The sequence below is a fragment of the Argiope bruennichi genome, chromosome 8 (genome assembly GCF_947563725.1).
Source record: "Argiope bruennichi chromosome 8, qqArgBrue1.1, whole genome shotgun sequence".
Classification (NCBI taxonomy): Eukaryota; Metazoa; Arthropoda; class Arachnida; order Araneae; family Araneidae; genus Argiope; species Argiope bruennichi.
Window position 1 is genome coordinate 82,584,388 of NC_079158.1, and position 22,123 is coordinate 82,606,510.

Genomic DNA, 22,123 nt, shown 5'->3' on the forward strand with positions numbered 1-22,123 from the left:
ATAAAATCTATTTTAATTTTATGTGAGTTTCCTGTTTCTCTATACAATTCCCGAATAAATTCATTAAGCTTAAAATCGTAAAATCAGTACCCAAACGAGAGTTTGACACACATCACTTTCATTACACGAACTGGAACTTTTGAAAACACATGTCTCATATCATTTAATCCCATAATTTATTTTTGCTTTATTTCCAATGCAAAACAAATCGACTGACATTCAGATTGCTTCCTGTCTGAATTTCCGCCAAGTACCGTCGCCGAATGTCTTTCTTCTTCCTCTATTATTTCAGCCAACTTATTCGCCACCTGAGAAAATGCCTCGTTGAAACATATTAAATGAAGACTAAGCTAGCGTAAATTAATTTATTTGGCGAATTTTAATTAAAATGGCGGTGGACTTTGCATCCGAATAGATATTTCTGGCACCTCTAGCAGAGAAATGGTTCACTTGAGGTTTGCTTCACTAGGTTTAATGAATTTGTGGAGAAAAGAGCACATTTTTGTTTGTCTTCTGGAAGCCTTAATTGAGATATTTCATGCAAACAATGACGCTTTGATTTAGAAAGGGGAATTTTAAATTAATATTAGATTTAACCGTCGCTATTTGTTTGACGTTAAAACTCTACTAATTTGTAATTGAGAGGAAAATACTGTAATATAAAAACAGTAATACTTTAATTAAAATTTTATAACTGCAATTGCGAAATTGTTCAAAAGTTCTCTCATCGTCTTTTAACCATATACAGATATTTGTATCGGCTAGATAATACAAACTCTTTAAATAGATTCTTATAATAGTTTCAAGTTTTAAATTTTTAGGGGACTTATTTTAGACAATAGTAGCATAATTTAATCTTTATTAAAATGTATTTTTGCAAATTCGAACAAGATTCGAAACCTACGTAGTGAGTATTGGATACATCTGTACCTTTGTGTAATAATAACATTTGCAAAATGTATCGAATCGTGCGAGTAGCTGTCTGAAGTGATGGTACTATTCATATCATTAAACTAATTTTCTGAAAGAGGCAGCAAGGGATATAAATGACATTTGGCATACGATGTTGCTGTCAAAACTGTGAATCAGTATAAAATTTTGTGTTCAATCATTCAAAAGTAAGAGATCCAGAAACATATTCAAATCTCTTCACGCTTAACATGAAGTATACTGTAACACATACATTTAACTTTTGAGGGCAACGCGTTCCAGCTGATTACAATGTCTGGTTAAGTCTTTTGTAAAACACTACTAATTCTTCACAAAAACTATCATTTGATAATTATTAATGACAAATATGATTAAATCAAGAAGAATGAATTTTTTTTTGGGAAAATGCTAACCGAGATGTAACTAAGCTTAGTATCTCAATTTATTTGTATTTCAAGACGAGGTCAAGAAACTATCTTTTTGACAGTTGTATTACTAGGTTAATGAATTAGTGGAGCGGTGTGAATTGGAGCAATTTTTTTATTACTTTAATCAGTTAAAAATAAGATTAATCAATCAAGAAAATAAGATAAACCAGTTTGTTGATTTAAGTAAAAGAAAGTGAAATTATCAAAAAGTGGATGTTTATTTCATTTTTATTCTCTATGTTTATAAAAGATAGAAAAATATTCGTCGGAGAAAAGGAAAATATTGTAACTTTACATGCTACAATAATCAGATAGGATAACATCTTTCCATTTTCAAGATTCCTTTTATTATTTACCAAATAGTATAATAAGTGTATTTATTATAATTAATTTACAGAACATATTCAATAAAAACCTATATGATTTTACAGAAAGTACTTGGTATCAACTAGGAATGAAAAATGAATATAATTTTGCAAATAAATAACTAACCTACTTTTCCAGATACTTTTATTTTAATTCTCTTTAGTGTAATAAAAATATTATACAAAAATATGCTTACTAAATATATTAATCAAAATAATAAAATGAATAAACTTCAGTAAGTGTATGCTACAGTGAGCAAAATATTTATCGATATTCCATAACATAATCGAATTATTCTTTAAATAAAACATGTTTTGATAAAAAGCAAGTATTTCGTATTTACGTTTTTAAAAGCGATTGCTGAAAATATCACAAAAACAATTCGCAATTTTGCTAAAATAGAAGATACAGAAAAATAATCTTTAAGTAGTATATTTTGAGTGATTGGAAATATATCAGAAACACAATTTTATTGTTTTCCTAACTCTCACAATATTTCATTTTAAGTTCATTCAAAGTTTACACCAATTACCACGTGTTTTAGGAATAACGTTTCAAAAACAAAAAATTTAAGAATTACGTAAAACATTTTATGATTAGAAGTTTTTATTTTTTAGTATTGTCTCGTACCTGTCTAATGTAACTGAAGAAAAATGTCAAACATATGTCAAAAAGGACAATGACATAAATTTCGCATCGTCAATCAAATGAAACAAGAATAGTTTTTCTTGATTGATTTTTGTATAAATAGCTCTAAGTGATGCACAGAAAACAGTGAGAAATTTCCCCTTAGAATAAACTAATATTCTGAATAATATTTCTTAATCAAATGTCAAATTAACCTAGAAGGAAATCATCATGTAATTGAAGTCAATAATGACATGTGCACAAAAACTGTCAGAGAATGACATTTTAGCAAATGAAGTATATAAAAAATAATTTGCTAAATAAAATTTATCGATAGAATTAGTTTATTTAATGGTTTTACTAAAATGAAACCAAATTATTATGATATTCATCTGCTTTGCTGCGATGCACAAAATAAGTAAACATCATGGAATCGTAACTTGTTTTTCATTTCAACTGCAGGTGTGAATATAAGCGTTTAAAAACAATCCAGGCCATTTGGAGCAAAGATAAATAATATCGTTTTCTTTTCTTTTTTTTGTTAAATGTAGACCTAGTGAAAGCACGGAAAACTTAGCTTATCACTTTGCTTATTCTGAACACTTGTTGCAACTTTATGCTTTATTTAATCGTTTGTGAGCAACGAACCGTGAAGGAGCCCATAGAGAATGGCACTTGACTAGGAAACGAAACCGAGTTTTCTTTTTTATCGTTTGGTTTCATTTTTTATTGTTCTGTTCCACAGCAGATAATTTTTTTTATCAGTCCATTAAAATAAGAGGGTAACAAGTGGGCACAGATCTCTAAGGAAGTGTTAAAAAACTGTATTTAGGAAGGTATAGACAATAGACATAGTAATATGTTCTACCTGACTGATTGCGCCATCGTCACTTTCAGTTAATGAATAAATCTAAATATTATGGAAAGATGGAGAAGCCTGAAATAATTAATTTATCTTAACGCCACTAATAACGCAAATCAATACAGTTTTGTCAGTAATTTAATTCATTTGGGTTCAAGTTTGATTAATTAGATGTTCGAGCATAGAAAGTCTCAACTCATCGCCGTTCCGCTAGAATTAATTTGTTTATGTTCATTGTTATTTTCATTAGAATTATCGTCTGATCCATTCGACATATATTTTGAGTTATAGTTCAAATTCAGATCTATTGTGTTCTAAAACTCTTTGATACCTCAAAAAGACTTTTTATTTTTTATACAATTATCTGTATTTAGTTAGAGTATTACTGAAATTGTAATTAGTTTTGTTGTACGCTTTTTTCAACTTTTATACTGTAATAAATTTTATAAATAAATTGCAGTATAAATATTGTAATAAATAAAAAAAGTATTTTTTAAGCAAGTATTTCGTTTAAATTTGACTTTAGTTAAATTAATTGATTATCCTTTTTCATGAAATTATGAGCATAGTATCTGCTAATGAATGATCTGACAGCACAGTGACCAAAATGGCACTGAATTTAGATGTGAAATGCTCTGAAGCAGACCTAAGACAAAACTCCGCTTCTTTCTATATTTTTAATTTGAGATTAGCTTCAAAAACAACAAGCAAAAAAAAAGCGCGGTTTCATTTTATTAAATAATCATCTTTATTAAATAACCATCTATTAAATAATCATCCTTATTAATAATTTATTAAATAATAAATAATGTTTTCACTTTTTTAAATAATCATTGTTGGATCATATATTTAATCACTGATATAATATTTTTTCAATCAGAATAAATTTGGTAACATTTTCTGATTGAAAATTAGATACTAATTACTCATTAAATAATATTGCTTTTATCACACCTGCAATTTATTAAACATGAAGATCTTGTTATTTACCTAAAACAAGAATATTACACAATTTATAAAGCTGTTTGATTTAATTTCAATTTCAATTCTGATTTCTTTTATCGAAATCGATGTATTTTAAAACACATCATCATTACTTTTCTCTGTCTAAATGCATTTATAAAATTGAATGAGATTATCTTATTCTCCATAGTATCTTCATGTTAAACATGAATAAAAATGTATTTGAAACTTTATTCAAAGTTCCAACAAATCCTTCTTCAAATTTTTTTCATGTTGCTGAAAAAAAATGAGAAAATTAATTTAAAATGCTTTATAAATAAATTTTTTTATGAATGTAATAAAAAGGAAATTTTGAAACAAAATAGTGATAGTAAAATTTTGATAAGCATGAGGAAATAAATATAAAAATAAAAAATAGGCATCCAATTGATTTTAGTTTATCTACAAAATGAAACTTTAGAAAAAGTGTTCATTATGAAGAATATTAAAATGAAGTATTGAAAATAAAGGTAAAATTTGAATTGGAATACAATATTTAAAGATTTTATTTGAATTACGAATGTATTGAACGAATTATTATTGAGCATTTTATTTGAAATTTATTGAAACAAATATTTAAATTTTTACAGTTAAATTAAAAAAAAACTCAGATTAAAGTTTCATTTACGATCTAATGAAGTGAAGGACTCACTTCATTACTAAGCAATAAATAACCTATTTATAATGAACATTTCTCTTTGTATAAGAAGAATATATTGATTTCTACAGGTTTTCTAATAGTTAATTTTTAAACTCTTAAAGATAAGTATATTCTTCCCACGGATAGGAGAAAAAGGCTATAAGTGAAGAAAAATATTATATTTTGTGTTGTTTGCATTAATAAATGTACTGCTGAAAAAATTGTCTTCGAAATTTTTACATGTTTTGTACCATATTAAAATGTTTATCTTTACTTTATTTGATAGATTGAAAAATTATCTTTGGTATGCATGCATTTAAAGAAAATATTTTACTTTATTTGATAAAATGTGATGAGTTATGGATTAGCAATTTTTTTTAACTTTTTAATTCCTGATTTGAGGAAGTACCAGCCGTTGTTACACATACTTTCCTCGAGATTGGTCACTGAAATGGTGTAACGACGTCTAAAATATGGATATTCAAACTTTCTTAACTATTTTTTTCTTAATTTACACAATCCATTCTAATCAATTAAAATTCAACCATATTCTAGTCACCCATTGTTGGGATAACCCAGTACGATATACCAGGATCAAAGGTCGAATCTCTGCATACTAATAGAATTTTTAATTTTAATTTATCCATTACTTTCATTTTTTTCTGTCTCACTCTGAAAGATACCCTATATAAAGTTCCTCGCTCCCAACGTTTTAGTTAAACAAACAAGGATTGGTTTTTACTATTTGATCCTCTTATTTTCTTTAACATTCTTTAAAGTTTATGCAAGTGTTTTTTGCAGATTACACAAGTTGATTAAACATGACACTTGATAAAGCATTTTTTTTACATGTACGTATTTTCGCAACATAATTAAAATTTCGCAACATAAGTAATAATTAAAATATTTTATGTATATAAATATCAATATCTTAAGCTTACATTAACTGCTATATAAGATTCATATTTAGAAGATTCTCAATAATTTTTATTTGGAAAGGGGGAGCGCAGCTCAGATGTCGTCCTAGTCATCTGACCGCGGTTCAAAATTACGAGGTCCGTTCCAAAAAATAGCCCTAGTTTTGCTTTAAAATGGATGGTTAATCTAACTGAACTCAAGAATTTTTATAATTATTCAAGATAACGATCAAAGAATCAAAAATAATTGAAAGCGCTTCGATAGTCGTTTTATTTTAAGAAATAGTTAAAATGCCTCTTTATCAGAATGGAAATCAAACAATCACCCTAATATGACTTTAATTAGTAGATCATCTAATGCATCAAATAGTTTTTTTTAATGAAGTTTGAAATCTAAGATTAATGAATTCATAACAGATGGGCATATTGTTCCTTTAAAAATATTATTATTGTTTATCAGTTGTATAGTTATTAGGTTTAATTAATTATTTTTAGGCAAATCTAGACTCCCTACTCATCAAATGGAATAAATTAAGAAGCCTCATTACATCTGTCAGGTTCAGATTCCCTTTATGAACGTTCTGTGATATCTTAATCTGCCTGGTATTTCATATGATAATGCAAAGCAATATCATTTCCATTCTGTCAATAGCTTTTATGGTAGTTTAAATAATAAATCTGCGAAAATTTTCGCAACCTATAGTCTTTTAGCCAGAATCAAAGGCACTTTATTGTGAAAGCTATTGAAGTGGATTAATTCTTGGGAGATTCCGAGAATTGTTTAATTTATGTGGAAGGAAAGCGGGTTGACCGAGACATCCTCTAGAATATGGAAGTAAAGTGTTTAGGACTAAGGAAGTGAGATTTATAAGTTATGCTGGAATCATTGATACACAAAGCGAGCTTTTATCTTATCAAAGAATTCAGAAATTCAATGCTTTACAAGAAAAATAGATTATGAGTTTTTTTTTTATCGTTAAGTAAATTAAAATATTTATTTTATTCAAGCTTTTGTAAGGACGCTTGTTCGGAGTAGTAGATCAAAATAAACACCAAATAAAAGAAGTTTTAAGAAGTTGTATTTATGTTAGTCTTTGTATGGTTGGGTGCCGCAATCCAAAACTAGATTGTGTCCATTTTGTCTTTTGAAATTTTCAATTGGCCTTAAAGAATTTCAGTTTTAATTCTAACACCAAAAATAGTATTCAAGAAATCAAATTTCTTTGACCAGTAGGTGTTCAGCACATATTCACATATTTAGTCGCTATAATATAAAATCCATTTCGGCCGCTTTATTCTCTAAAATTCTCAATTAATTCTACAGAATTGTTATTTAATCCCTAAGAATATTAACTAAATAATGAAAGTAATTAATTTGAATTATATTGTCATGTTGATGACTTGATATTGTGATAGATGCGAAATTTATTAGAAGCATAACAATAATTTAAAAAATAAAATAGAAAAAATAAATGTACATCCATAACAATGTAACTAAAATAACGATAACCATATATCCTTTTAATGAATAAAATTCTTCAAAATATTCTGAACTAAGTTCCTTATTCCAATTTTAGCTAGCCTATTTTGAAGCAAATTTAGACACACAGAAATTATTGAAGTTGTCGAGGAAATATTTATCTATGACTTTTCTATTTTGGGCAACCAAAAATATAGCGCCCTTTATTATCCAAATACGTGTTCATTACCAGTGTCCAGAGTTATAAAGAAATCCTAGTTTATCATAATTTTTTATAACTAGAGTTTTACGGAGATTGTGTTATTTGCAAATAATATGATCAAAACATTTCATGCGCCTAATGTGCATTTTGATATATTTTTAATTTATATTAAAATAGTTCAACTATGAAAATCCATAAAAATATAATCTATTTTAAAAATTTGATAAATTCTTGAATAACCATTTTGACATGCAGAGAGAGAGAGAGAGAGAGAGAGAGAGAGAGAGAGAGAATGAAGAAAAAAGAAACATCAAAGAGGTTTGCGACGTTTTTGATTCTGATGTTTGTTTTCTGCAAAAGTGCGGAATAAATGTTTTAAAAATGTTTTATCCTTTTAATTTGAGCTTTACTAATACAGTACAATATATCTGTACTGGATATTTAAAGTAATTCAAGTTTTTTTTAATTGCAATCGTCAATTCCTAATGCATCAGCCAGATGGAATTCCCGTTTGAGTCGCATTATATTCATTAAATATTTGACTTTCATTTAGACATATTTAATAGTCACCAGAACTAGTTAATACGCTATAAAACTTTAGAGACTCAAATGTCCAATCGTTGATTTGACCTGGAAGCTTGTAAGGATTAACAGGGCAGACATGGTTTCGTCTGAAAATTACGATTTGAAGCTTAAGATTATGGCTTAGAGGTTAAGGTAAGATTTAGAGCTTTAAGTATATTTAAGATCCCGTAAACAGTTTCAAAATGAGATGCATATCTAAAGCTTGCATTAATCAGTCTTCCGTCAAGATTTAATCATCTCTACCTATAATTAGTTATAAATGTTTATATTCAGCAAAATTTATCAAAATACTACTTTATAATTTACGATTAATTTCATTTCGATATTAGATGTAACTGATATTATGAAAATCAATGTAATAATCTGTCGAAAATAAGTAAGGCTTTTGATAAATTCTGTTTGTCTACCAGTTGCTCTTCAGTTTACAAATTTATTTTCAAAATTGTTTTTTAAAATAAATTTAAAAATAATTTTTATTTAAACTCTTTTATAGGAAACAATACATGAACTATAACAATACTTTTATTTTATATCTGAAAGGTAATTATAATCTAAGTAAACATAATCTGTAAGTATTTTTCTGTTGATGTATACAGATATGAAATTCACTAAGCAATAAAATAATTCTTTAACTTATAGAAGAATTCAGAACCATCTAATCCATTATATAATAGTTTAAGAAACTTAACAAATACATTGAAAATTTAAATAAATTTTACACATATTTTGTGATTAACTACTTTTGACCAGAAATTGCCTAAGAATAATTATTTAAAGATAATTTTTAATTAAAATATTTTGTAGAAAACCATGTATGAACTATAATAATACTTTTATTTCATATCTGAAAGGAAATTATATTTTAAGCTACGCTAATCTGTGGGTGTTTTGCTGTTGATGTATATAAATAGGAAATAATGCTAAACAATAAAAATATTCTTTAACTTATAGAAGAATTCAGAACCCTCTAATCCATTATATAATATATTTTAAGAAACTGCTCGCATATGTAACAAATGCATTGAGATTTCTTTTAAAATTTTAAACCTACTTTGGGATTAACTTTTGACTATAAAATGCCTAAGAATAATTATTTAAAGATAATATTTAATTAAACTATTTTGCAGGAAACCATGCGTGAACTATAATAATACTTTTATTTTATATCTGAATGGTAATTATATTTTTAGCTATCATAATCTGTCAGTGTGTGCTGTTGATGTATATAAATATAAAATACACGGAACAATAAAATTATATTTTAAATTACAGAAGAATTCAGAACATCTAATCCTTTATTTAATATATTTTAAGAAACCTGTACGTATATGTAACAAATACATTGACATTTAAAAAAAAAATTAAACATACTTTGTGATTAACTACCTTTGATTATAAAATGCCTAAGAAGAATTCGAAACTCTAATTTTTCTTTAAATGAAATTTTAAAAAACCTTTTTGCTTCTTTCACAGAGAAAGTACCATTTTTTTAAATTTTGGTAACAGAAGCAAGATATAATGCAATTTCTTTCTATAAATAAGGACTGTTTTTTAAAACACATAAATAAATTATATAATATTTTAAGAAACCTGCACGTATATGTAACAATATTTTACATTGAAAACCCTTAAAAAATTTTAACATATCTTTGGCTACAAAATGCCTAAGAAGAATTCAAAACTCTAATCTTTCTGTAACTGAAATCTTAAAAGCTTTTCCCATCCTGCTCATTTACAGAGAAAGTAAACATTTTTGCTTTGGCAAAGGTTCTACTAACAGCGACAAGATTTAATGCAGTTTTTACTTTCTTTAAATAAAACCTGCCTTTTAAAAAATCGCAAGTAAATGCACCTTAAAATAAAAAATTCTTGTTACCGAAATAATTTTTAAAATATCGGTAAGTCTAGTTAATCAGAATGATGATAAGCGTAATAAAAGGTAGGAAAAAAAACATTTTTTAATGCAAACAAATCGTTCTCCTAGGTTCGATCACTCGGAAGTTAATACCCCACTTAAATCAAGCTGAAAGATATGTAATCCTTTCCAGTCCTGCTGTTACATTACAGCACATTTTTCTCCGTTGAACGGTGAAAAAATTTGTAGCCGAAAAAACCCGTCACAGCAAGTTTATATAAATCCCCATCCATCACATAACCTGTCAGAATAGTATCATGGCTATATATCAAATAGGGATTCTTACTAGTGTTCGATGGGGAAATATAAGAGGGAATTTCTTTCTTTTTTTACATTTATGAAGTGTAACTGACATCGAAGGAGATTATACTTCTGTGAATCAAATGTTTGGTGTAATGAAGTGATTGTGAAGTTCTTATGAAAAATAAAAACAGGAAGTTCTTGAGGATGATTTTGACATTTCATTTCTAAACTTCGCTGAAATGTTTCGCAGTGGATTGTTTAAGAGCAGGGAGTTTATTTACTGACATAAATGCTGTTTTCCTAAATTACATCTATCATTTTCAGAAGATAAAGATAAAATATTAATGCATCATAAAAGGATTATTGGATATAAATAAAAACATTTCTTTTTTTATTTTAAAGTAAAATTTTTAATAAATTTTCTTAATTTAATAAATTGTAACTGGGTATATTTTTGTTACAAAAAGAAAAGAAAGTCATTTTTTATAGGAAATGGCTTTCAAAATTTTTATTTATTTCAGTACTTTTTTATGTCGTATATAAATTACAACCATTAATGAGCTGCATAATTTTCAGGGTATAATAAAATCTCAATAGAATAAAATTCATACCTAAGATTTAATCGAATCTTTTGTACTCTTGCAAATTTTATCAGCAAAAGATTTAAAATTTTTGCGATCTAAGGCAAAAATTCAGTTTTTAAATTTCCCTTATTATTTAATACTTTTCTTTATTTATGATAACAATTTTTTATTTTGATAATTTATTGTTTTTACAATAGAGTTCTTCGAAATAGTTCTTACTAAGCAATCTAATTTCCTTCATTTAAATAGATCTGCTGTACTGCTAAAAGAATTCAAAATATGTTACATTTTGCAGAGAGAAAACCAAATTTTCAGTATCAAGTGACAATATATATATATATATTTCTCATATGTTTGTTCATTTTTTTTGTCATCATTGGAATTAAATTTATAAAAGTATTACTTAGAAATTGAAATTTTTTAAAAGCTTTCTTCTAAATGCATTAACTGATTATGTTTGGAATGAATTTAAAAAAAAAAAAAAACTTTCGAAAACTGATATATTTTTGAATATTTGCATAAGAAAGATTGAAAAAACATCTTTGAATTCAAAGTATACTAGTTAAGTATCAAAAGTTTAAAAAAAATCGGAACAAAGGACATTTTTTTTGGATAAAAAAGGTAGAAAGCAAAAATCTTCTAGTTTAGAGGTTTATCAAATGATTTGCTTAAAATTTTGCAGATAGCTTAAAGAATATATTATCTAGTTCCTGAACTAAAAAAACAAGCTGTATTTTTATCTATTCTTTAAATATTGGCGTTCGACTAATAAATAACGCGAAATTTCCAATTTTTTTTCACATTGTGAAACATTAAAACCACCATAAAATATTCCTAAATGAATAGATTACTTATTCTCTAGTTCAGGAACTGCAGAACATATTATACCAAATTTGAATAAAGAATATGCATTAATTTATGAAGTTTTTCATAAGAATCTATCATATTCTATATTTGAGAAAATAGAATCTTAACGATGCAAAACAGCATTCAAACATATGTAAATCAAATATAAAAATGAGTGTAACTTCCCAAACAATAGATTTAAAAACAAAATTCTAACAGTATTATAAAGATATCTGTTCAAATATTAAGAATATTAAATTTAAAAAAATCCATAGTTTTGCAAAAAATTGTTTCGACATAGTCACTTACCTTAAATTGCAAATGTGTTAGCTTGATGTAAAATGGCTTCAAAAGCATAAATTACTGATTAAACTAAATGTTTTGTTGAGCATTCATAATTCAGTTGCTTATAACACTAGTTTATTATCATTATTTTATTAGAAAACCGACATGATTAAAAGCAGATGCACAATATGATAATTGATTGTATTGCTTTGTTGCTTACTGTACAGATATGATTCAGACGTGAAGTTAGAAGACAAAATTAAGGTTTAAATATAAGCGCTCTTTTATTGAAAAAAATTCGGATATTGTATAACAAACATTTCCCGCGGAACAAAATTGAGCAATTCATGCCAATCATTCACAGTATAATTTCATGGATCAGAATAATGATTTCCTGAAATATTTGAATACGTCTGGTTGCTTGTCTGAAGAATGCTTGAAGTTTGGAAAATACCGACATGTCTCTAAAGGTATTTTTATAAATTACTATAATGAACCTCAAATAATTCCAAGAATCTTATTGAACAAAAGTTCGATAGAAAGTTAAAGCTGACTAGACTTCCCAAAATAAATAGACTGAGAAAGATTTGAATTCCATCGAAAGATACGTATCATTCGAAAAAATAAATTATAGCATTGCATAGATTCAACAAATGTGTAGAATTTCCATGAATTTTTCTTTTGGTAAAGTAATTAATTTCGTAATACTTCGAAACATAATAGTCTGATTTATATATAATAAATTCACCCCTAAAAATATGGGAAAAAGTATTACAAATTCTTTTTCAGACAATTTAAGCAAAGATCACGTTTCTCCAAATTATATTACATATATGTCTAAATTATGTTTCTTGAATATTATGAAAGAAATTAACGCAATTTCCTTTTTTCATTTCAAATGTTTTGAATTTAATTCTAATAAATTTTACGCTTTAGCTATTCTACCACTTTTTTTTTCATTCAAGATGCACAACAAATTTTGAAATTAAATTGGCGCAGCGTTTTGTTGTGAGCTACATTAGTATTTGTTGATAGCATTGAAAATTTCAATTTACATTCAGTTTTTAAAATTTGTTTTTGTTCACTGTTAGATATTTGCTAAATGCTATATTTTAAAGAAGTCTCCATGGGAATTAAAAGATTCAAAGAAGAAACAATTTACATACCGTGATAGTCATGTGAAGAAAGCAAACGTAAAAGCCTTTTTACTAAGTACTCTTGTTTTGGGACCTGACATTATATTTTTCTTTTTTGTAAAATGAACCATAAATTCCTAATTCAAATCAAATAATTGTTCTTTTTTTGTATTTGCCATAAGCACGATTTAATACCACTAAAAATTTGATTTAGTATATTAATGATGCTCGTTGACTATTAAGAATTTATAAAATTTTGTATAAAGAATGTTTTTTTTCAACTTATGGCTAATAATTTATTCAATATTTAATGCGTATATTTGGTATAAATATTCATTTTTAATTCATGATGACTAATGAAAAATCGTTTTCAAATTAACTATTAAATAAAGCTTACTTACTAATTCAATAATTATTTTAATATTTAAATATAGAAGGGTAAAAAAGAAATCCTAAACAAGCACATTGATTCACCATATCTTAAAAAACCCAGGACTGTAACCATTCTTGTAATATAAACCATAACTGACTATGATGACGTCAGTGACAGCACCTGCTTGCTCAATGACTCAGTTCAGGTCAGGCGAGGGCATGTGCTGCATTATTTCATCCATGTTTTTATATATATATATATATATATATATATATATATATATATATATATATATATATATTAAAATTTTTCTGAAATTTTATATGTAAATTGTCTGTGTATAACGTAACCTGCAAATAAGTAACTGTTACACTAATTCAGATATTTTACTAATCCCTTTAACGACCTGACAGGACCATAAAAACTTCTTCCAAAATATTAACAATATAGAAGTTGGTAATAAATCTAAACCTGAAAGAAATAAAAATAGTTTCATCAAACCAAAGAATAATTATTTTTGACTTTGGATTTATGAGACAATATTAATACGAAAAAAAAAATCTTTAGCGTATCTCAAAAAGAAATAGATCAAATTCTTTTAACTTGTAAAATCCAGTTAATTTAAAAATCAACGTTTTTTTCTCTATATAGAGGGTGTGTGATATAATAAAACACGTATGTATAATGAGGAAATTTAAGTCAAAATCTGGCCATAAATCTTGATAAGGGAACACAATTTAAATGCTTGTCGACAAGAAATATTTATAGGCATAGCATTAATTAAATGCTCCAACGACAAGAAATATTTATAGATTAATTTATTTGCAGCTGTTTCCGCTTTCGAACAGAAGACTTTGTCGATTTTACACTTTTTGCCCCATAAAATAGTTAATGAAAGATTCTTTAAAAGTGTGATGAAGAATTTTCTTTTAGAAAGTAATTTTAAATAAAATTTAATCATGTTCTTGTTTTTCGCTGTGGTTAATAATTATCTGCCGTTGTCACTTAATAAGCAAACTTTAATTTTAGCGACCTTGGAAAAATAAAAAACTACTACGATAATTTCTTTTTAATGTTATAACATTTTATCATTGTAGATTTATATATGTACTTTTTTGAATTTCTTTTTCTTGTGAAAGATTGCTGAATTATTAATATTTCTTTTCTACGCTGAAATTGTATCAAACGCTTATTAAAAAATTAAATTTCTTAAGGAACCATCTATTACCAAAACTGTTGTTTTAAAATATAATTCTCCATTATAAATATAAAGGTTATTTATTATGGAGATAGTGTTATTTTAATGTGAAGATTTACTGTTCGGCATGGTTTTTTAAATTGTTCAGTATTTTCAAAAATTAAATAATACATTTAAAAAAAATTAAAATAAATGCTTTTTTACGGTTTGAAAAAATTATATGAAGGAGAGCATGAGCAAATCAGACAGGAAATCATAATTAATGTTAGTCGTTATTAATATTAACATTTGTATATAAATGAAAACATCCTACGTTGCAAGAAGTAGATAAATGGATTATTTAAATGGACTATTTAATTTATTATTTGAATTATTCACTTGAATGGATAATTAATTTTATTGAATTGATATTTAATTAATGGAGCTGCCTTTTTAATTGACAGTGTATAGGTAGAAGGAATTTTAATTGATTAACTGATTTAACTTTTCATCATTTCTGAGATATTCAAATTACCTTCAAAATGGAATTTTTGAATACATAAATACTTAATCTGTGTTTTAGAGGTTATAATGACCAATAGAATGCAGATTACATAATCAGATCAGAGAGTTGCGAAAAATTTATTATAGCTTGGAATGTAAATTATAAATAAATAATTATGAGCAAAAAGAGTTACATTTTTATTTTATTATAATGTGCAAACTAAAAAGATAATAGTACATATTCAGAATTCCTTTGAGATCTACAGTCATAACATATTTAAAAAAATGCAAATAACATTTTCTTAGCAATTTAAAAATAAGAATTTTGTAACATATTATGAATAAAGTAAAAATGTATGATTTATATTTATTGGATTCTTTGCAAAAGAAAATTGTATGACATTTTAAAAATGTTTATCCTGTACAGAAATCTATGAATTAGAAAAATATTCTGTCTAATTGTTCCTGCGGGAATATTTTAAATATGCATTCGAAATTTATTTTTTGTTAAGAAAAAAATATGATGCTGATGCTTCACTTTCTAAAGTCATTCATAACTTGAAGCACAGAAGTAATGGATAGAAAGTTATAAAAAATAAAGCTAATTTCCAATTTTTCACTGGTTTTAATATTTTATAATTTCTGCAAATTGCAGAAATTCTTTTATTCATTTTATAATTTATATCTATGGTAGGTAAAAAGATATGAATTCAAAATGTCAAAATCATGAGTTAGATTTCTTGACGATTGCAATATTTTCTCTTTGTATTCTTCATATACGAGAGAATAAAAATTAATATATTGTCTCCTTTCATATATCTATCATCAATAATTCATGCATAATCTAGTGCTAACGCACATTATATTTTCATTGAGTTATATTCTGAGGATCACCTTCGAAATTTTTTCTTGAAACTTTGTAAACTATTGCAAAAATAATTTTGTGCGCCTTTGTCCAAAACGAATCCTTCCGTTATATCTCATCACAGCATGTTAAATTGATGAAATTTTACTAATTGAGATAAGAAAACGTAATCAAAATTTGATTTAACCCTTTAAAGGGCCATTTTTTTTCTAGTCATATTATGTTAAAATATTTTAGAATAAATTAGAAATAAATTAGAATAAGGAAAGGGATTCATTTAGCTTATTTGATAAATTTAATTTCATTTATTAATTAATTTGGTTAATTAATAATTAAGTACAAATCAAGACACATCATTTTGTGTAAGATAACGAACTGAAGCATCTAAGTTTCTGTCTTTCTAAAAAAAATTTGTCAGAACTTATGCCAATCTACATAATTTCATACAAAGATTGATAAATTTGGTGGGAAGCATACTTCCCATGGACCTAGAAATGGTTAATGAAAAAGAAATCCATAAAATGCCGGTGATTTTTCCAATTACACAACTACAAACAAAAACTTTCTTTTAATCTTGCATTTTTTAGCCCATTTTATTAAAATGAATCACATTTTTACTTTACAATAATACCTTTTAATCTTATAAGAAGGAAGGCCGTGACAAAATTCTGAATGCTTACTTTTTCCTGTGTAGCACTAAAACGCATTGAGAATGATAAATAAGGCGATATTGCTTGGAACTATCTAGAAGTGGCGAACCGGAACGACTTGTTGTATGCATTCAATGGTCAATTTTACAGTCGTTAACTTTATGATGAGGAGAGTAAAAGTGACCTCTTTTGATGTTACGAGTAACCAAGATTCTTACAAATAATTTTCTTCTTTTTGCATCTTAGAATTGTTTCTTTCTTCATTACGTATATAAATCTTTGTTAGTTCTTCCGCTTCACTTTAGCATACCATTAAACTATACAAATTTATAATTCTTCAATTCGGCAAACTTAAACTTTTAAAACACTGAATGCAGTTATTAGAATAACAAGAAATAAGAAAAATATTAAAATATAAAGTTTACTTCAGTCAAATTCTCTATAAATTTCTTTGGCGTAATCACTGAAAAAATTTAAAAAATTTAAATATCGTTTTGATTCATTAGTAATGATCATTAAGAAAAATTAATATAGTTATAAATCAGATGCAATTCTTCAACAATGAATATCAGTTTTTGAATTCTCATAAAAAATCTTTGAAAATTTTTCAAAAAAAAAAAAAGATTTTTTTTTATCATAATGATAAATAAATTTCTATCTATTATTTTTTTTTTTACTGCGCTTGGTAAAAATTGATGGTGCAATATTTTTTAAATTACAAAATTGTAGAATTTCAACAAAGTAAATTGATTATTTTCGAACATAGTCATGGACCTTTATCAAATATTATAATTAGAAGAATTTATTAAAAACCCTTCTTTTCTGTTGTAATTTCTGTACTCTAAGAATCTTTCTTACTGGCTCTACATCGGACATCATTTTGGGTAGATAGGTGAAGCCTATGAAGGATAAATTAATAAATAATTTTTATAATACATGCCTTGGTTTGCGATATCTCATACAATAAATTAAAATAGTAATTGCCAATTGAAACCTTGATTTAACAGGCATTGTTTAAACTATATTGATGTCAGATATTTTTCAAAATAAAACAAAATAATATGGAGTTATTTAATTTAACAATAGGTAGTTTGATTTAAAGTACGATTTCCACGATTATGTGCATATGTTTAAATCCCAGCTTCAAAATTTTCACTGTTTGGAAATAATTATTTCAAAACCGCAATAGTAAATTATTATCTCAATGTATACTTTTAAACGCATTTAGATTTCTCACATTTTTTGTATTTGAGCTCGTACTTTCTATTAACTATTATTATATAGATACTATTAATAAATAAATGATTATTTGTAGACGTTTGTTCACGTTAATTAATTATTTTATATAATACAATAATCTCAATTTTCATTAATTTATGATATATCATAAAGCAAAAATAGTAAATCAGTAATATAAACGTTTAGTTAAACTTTTGATGATTTTAATGAAATTATTTCTGGTCCTTTTAATAACCACGCATGCAATAAAATACGATAACCGTAGACAAAAAGTTAGAAACTTTTCTTCCATTAAATAAGAATATTAAATATTCGGGAAAAATTTATAAAACATAATTATGGTTTCCTACTACGTTCATTAAAAACTATTTTTAAAAAAGCTTTATTTCTCGAATAAACAAACAGTTTAAAAAATGAAATATTCATTAAATCTAAAGCAAGGATCTTTTAGAAGAAAAAACTAGGAACAGCAGTAATAAATAGTTTAAATTTATTAATGTTTAGAAGTTTTTTTTATGCTTGAGATTGAAATAATTTTAATGCATATTGAGAACTCTATTTATACTAAAAAACTACAGTTGTACAGAATCTCTTAAAACAAGAAATGTTTTGTAAAACAATTAGAGCGTAAAGGGCAATGAAATAATTATGGGATAAATAATGTATTTTGATTTTGACTAAAAAGAAAATAAAATCTCGCTTTATACCATTCACCATTTTTTATACCCATGAAAAATCATAAACGAAAAGATTTGTGTGCGTCATTTGGATTTGTTTAATATGGAATGAAGACAATCAATTCGTAAAAAGAGAAGTTTCTAGTGAAATTAAATGTAAAAGTTAAAAAAAAATATAAGCAAATAAAAGAAAATTCGTTAAATCGATGCTATCATAACGAATTATAAAAAAGAATCTCTCAAAAGATTGCGAAAAGCAATGGGAATTTCTTTCTTGTGTTAATGCTCGATTATCTGATTAATCTGTTTAAAACCTCGCTGATAATAAGGTTAATGCACCATTACTCATTGAGATCAAGTTCTTTGACTTACAGATGATTTTAAAATTGAAAAGTAGGACTTTATTCTTTTAAATTCCAGTATACATACGGATTTTTGCTTTAATTAAAATGAAAAGATGTGAATCGTTTAGAAAGCGATATTACAAGCAAGTACAGAAATGGAATGAAAAAGATTACAAAGAAGATCTATGTAATATGAACGATGCATACTAAGCCTGTTGTTGTAGTTTAACCTTCAACACTTTGATTGGTAGTAGGAATATGGAAAGTAGAGTCACTGTCTTCTAATAAATCATAGTTGAAATTTAGTTTGCCGCTTTATAATGTTTTCTGTCTACCTTTGAAGACAAATTTCCTTTGTTGAAATATGATCAATATTCACCAGATTTATATATAAAAAAATGGAAAATGAAGGGGAAAAGAATAATATTTCAATTTCTTTATTCAGAAATTTCAATATAATTATACTTTTTTTAAAAAAAGCAAGGCATTTTTAGCAGAAACAAGTAGTTTTTGATTTTTTAAAAATATCTTTCTATGATTTCTGATGCAGATTAAAGTAATTAAAGCCTTTTCTATTTGTTTTATATTCCTTATTTAACATGATTCAAAAATTATTTTTTACGAAAATTTTGAAATTAAAATTTACTTCGAGTTTTGAAGTTTATAAATATAAGAACAATTTATTTACGCAAAAACTTTCAATATAATATTTGTACATACTTTGAAAATATGTTAAGTAACTCTGATTTATAAAATATTTGCATTTTGACTAAAATGTAAATATTAAATGATAATTTTCTATATGTACCATAAAAATATAGTTCCATAATGTTTTAAATTCATTATAAAGGGTTTTTATTACTAATGAATGGCCATTATGATGTTTCTTTTGATGATGTTAATGTTTTTTTTCTATATTTTTATATCTAGTTCATTTTAGTAAAAATTGTGAATTGGTTCAGTCTGGTATTTTATACTTCATATATAAAAACCGTAGTCACCCTTCGCTGTTACCATGAACGAATATTCCAGTTGAGTTTATGATGGAGAGGTCCGCGAAAAATCTTATGTCAAGAGAACACCACAATCACTTTTACAGACCTACTGCTCTGCTGGGCTCGCATGCATTGCTCTTTTCGAGGTCGCTGCCAGGTGGAAATTAGTAGAACCCCTCAATATTCTATATGATGCCCAAATACTTATTAAGGTTTGTGTTTGACCTCAGGGTGATATTGTTAATATGTCCTACTTCAATCCTTAGAGGTTGAATATTGTCCCATTTACCTATCGAAGAGCTTCCACTCGGATTCAGACCTAGACCCCCCCCCCCCTCAAAAAACAACAACAACAACAAAAAACAAACAAACAGGCATTCCCATAGTGGTGAAAAAGATATCAAAATATCCATCTGCAACGTAGATCAAAATTTAGACCAGCGCATTTTGGAGCTTTCACAGTTAGATGTTAGCAGGTCCAAAGAGAAGGTGGTGCAACATATGAGCTCGGATTTTAAATAACACTTTTCTGTCCTCTAAAGGGAGAACAACTGACCCAAAATGTAGAGGTTTTCCTCTTTGTCATTTCAAGCCATGTGAAGGCTATGCTTTCCAGAGGTGAATAGAGGTTCAAAGAATAAATATTACGCATACCACCACCTCAGAGAGTTATTGTCTTTCTCCCAGAATAACACCCCGCTATCATACGATATACAGAGATGGCCACCTTGAAATTATGATCATATTTATTTCATAACGTTATTTTTAACAGGGTGGACACTCTTCTTATCGCTCTGCTGACCACATATTCGAAGAACGTAATGACGACATCGAATTCGGTCAAAAATTACCTATTGGTGCTGCTGTCAACAAGGATGTCATAGGATCGCCTCTGGAAGAAGAACGAGACATTCTTCCTCCAAGTCCAGAGGAACAACCTAACAGAGATCCCCTTTACGTAGTACATTATGTGCCACAAGGAAAAGATGCAGCGCCAGAAACACCAAAACCACCGAAACAAGACGGCTCAGACGTGTTGTCAAAGATTCTGTCAGCTGGCAAAGGAACAGGTAAAAATGATGCATATTTGATTCTTTTTGAATATTTCAGGCACTATTTGTTGAGGAAGTAATTTTGCATATTATATAAATAATTCATAAATTTGAATTACGTGATAAATTGTTAATACAGTGCGTGCAAAGAATGTACATAAATGTGCCTAACAAAGGAATTGATCATTGAAGTGCTCAAATACACAAATGAAGAATTCTGTAAAACGCTTCAATTATATAAATTTCGGTAAATAAATATTTAGTACTTAAGAAACTCCAAATCATTTTTGATGTTATTTTTGAAAAGTTAACTTTTGTGAAAGTCAGCCTAGAAGTTTATTTTACATGAAATCGCAATTTAACACTTTCAACACAATGATATCATTTAAAACTTCAATTAAGGTTGCAAACCAGTTATGTTTTTCTTCTTTAAATTATTTTATAATAAAGATGGTCCCTAAAATTTTGTAGAAATGAAAACAGTATTCATCAAGCTAGTTAAAATTTTACTTAAAACATATTTTTTGATTAAGGGAAAAATAGAATATCAACCACGTTTAATAAGTTATATATATCCTGCTGATTTAGAAGATAGATTTTATTCAGCAACTATCAATTGTTAGAAACATTCTATGCTAAAAATATTTATTTTTCAATGTTCTGGATACTTAATATTTAATATTGAGATAAAGCACATTTTTTTTAAATCTTCATATCAAGTCAAGATATGAAAGATTCATTTGATTTAATGGATAATTCCACTTAATTTAATATTTATATAAAAAACATCTAGATTCAATTTTCGAAAAATCTCTATTAAGAGTATATAACAGAAACAGTAAATTATGGAGTTTAAGGAAAGAAGTATTAATGTATTTATTGTTTGATTTCATCATTTGTTACATGAAGGAATTTCGGGAACGGAATTAGAAGCTTCTGACTTTAACTCGAAAGCATGAATACTGATATGAAACAAATTACATTAATATATTTCTTCAATGAAAATAAATCTTCTCTTTTATGCTCTATTATTATTGATCAAGAATACTATGAATATTTTTTTGCAAAGTAGATAACAGAAATCTGTAATTTTAATTCAAATGTAATGAAAAGAAATCACACAAAATAGAGTTAATTTTGGAAAAATAAGTCTCCCACCCCCACCCCGAATTTTTTGTATCAATTTTACTCTCAAGATA

The 22,123-nt window shown here is 26.5% G+C and overlaps 1 protein-coding gene across 1 annotated transcript in view; it reads left to right on the forward strand.

Moving 5' to 3' along the window:
* The window catches only part of LOC129980677 (uncharacterized), a 39,786-nt gene that overhangs the window by 16,251 nt on the left and 1,412 nt on the right, over window positions 1-22,123 (forward strand). Inside the window, exon 3 of the mRNA XM_056091058.1 lies at window positions 20,645-20,942. Coding sequence (XP_055947033.1) covers window positions 20,645-20,942 — 298 coding nt within the window. The remainder of the gene's footprint in view (window positions 1-20,644; window positions 20,943-22,123) is intronic.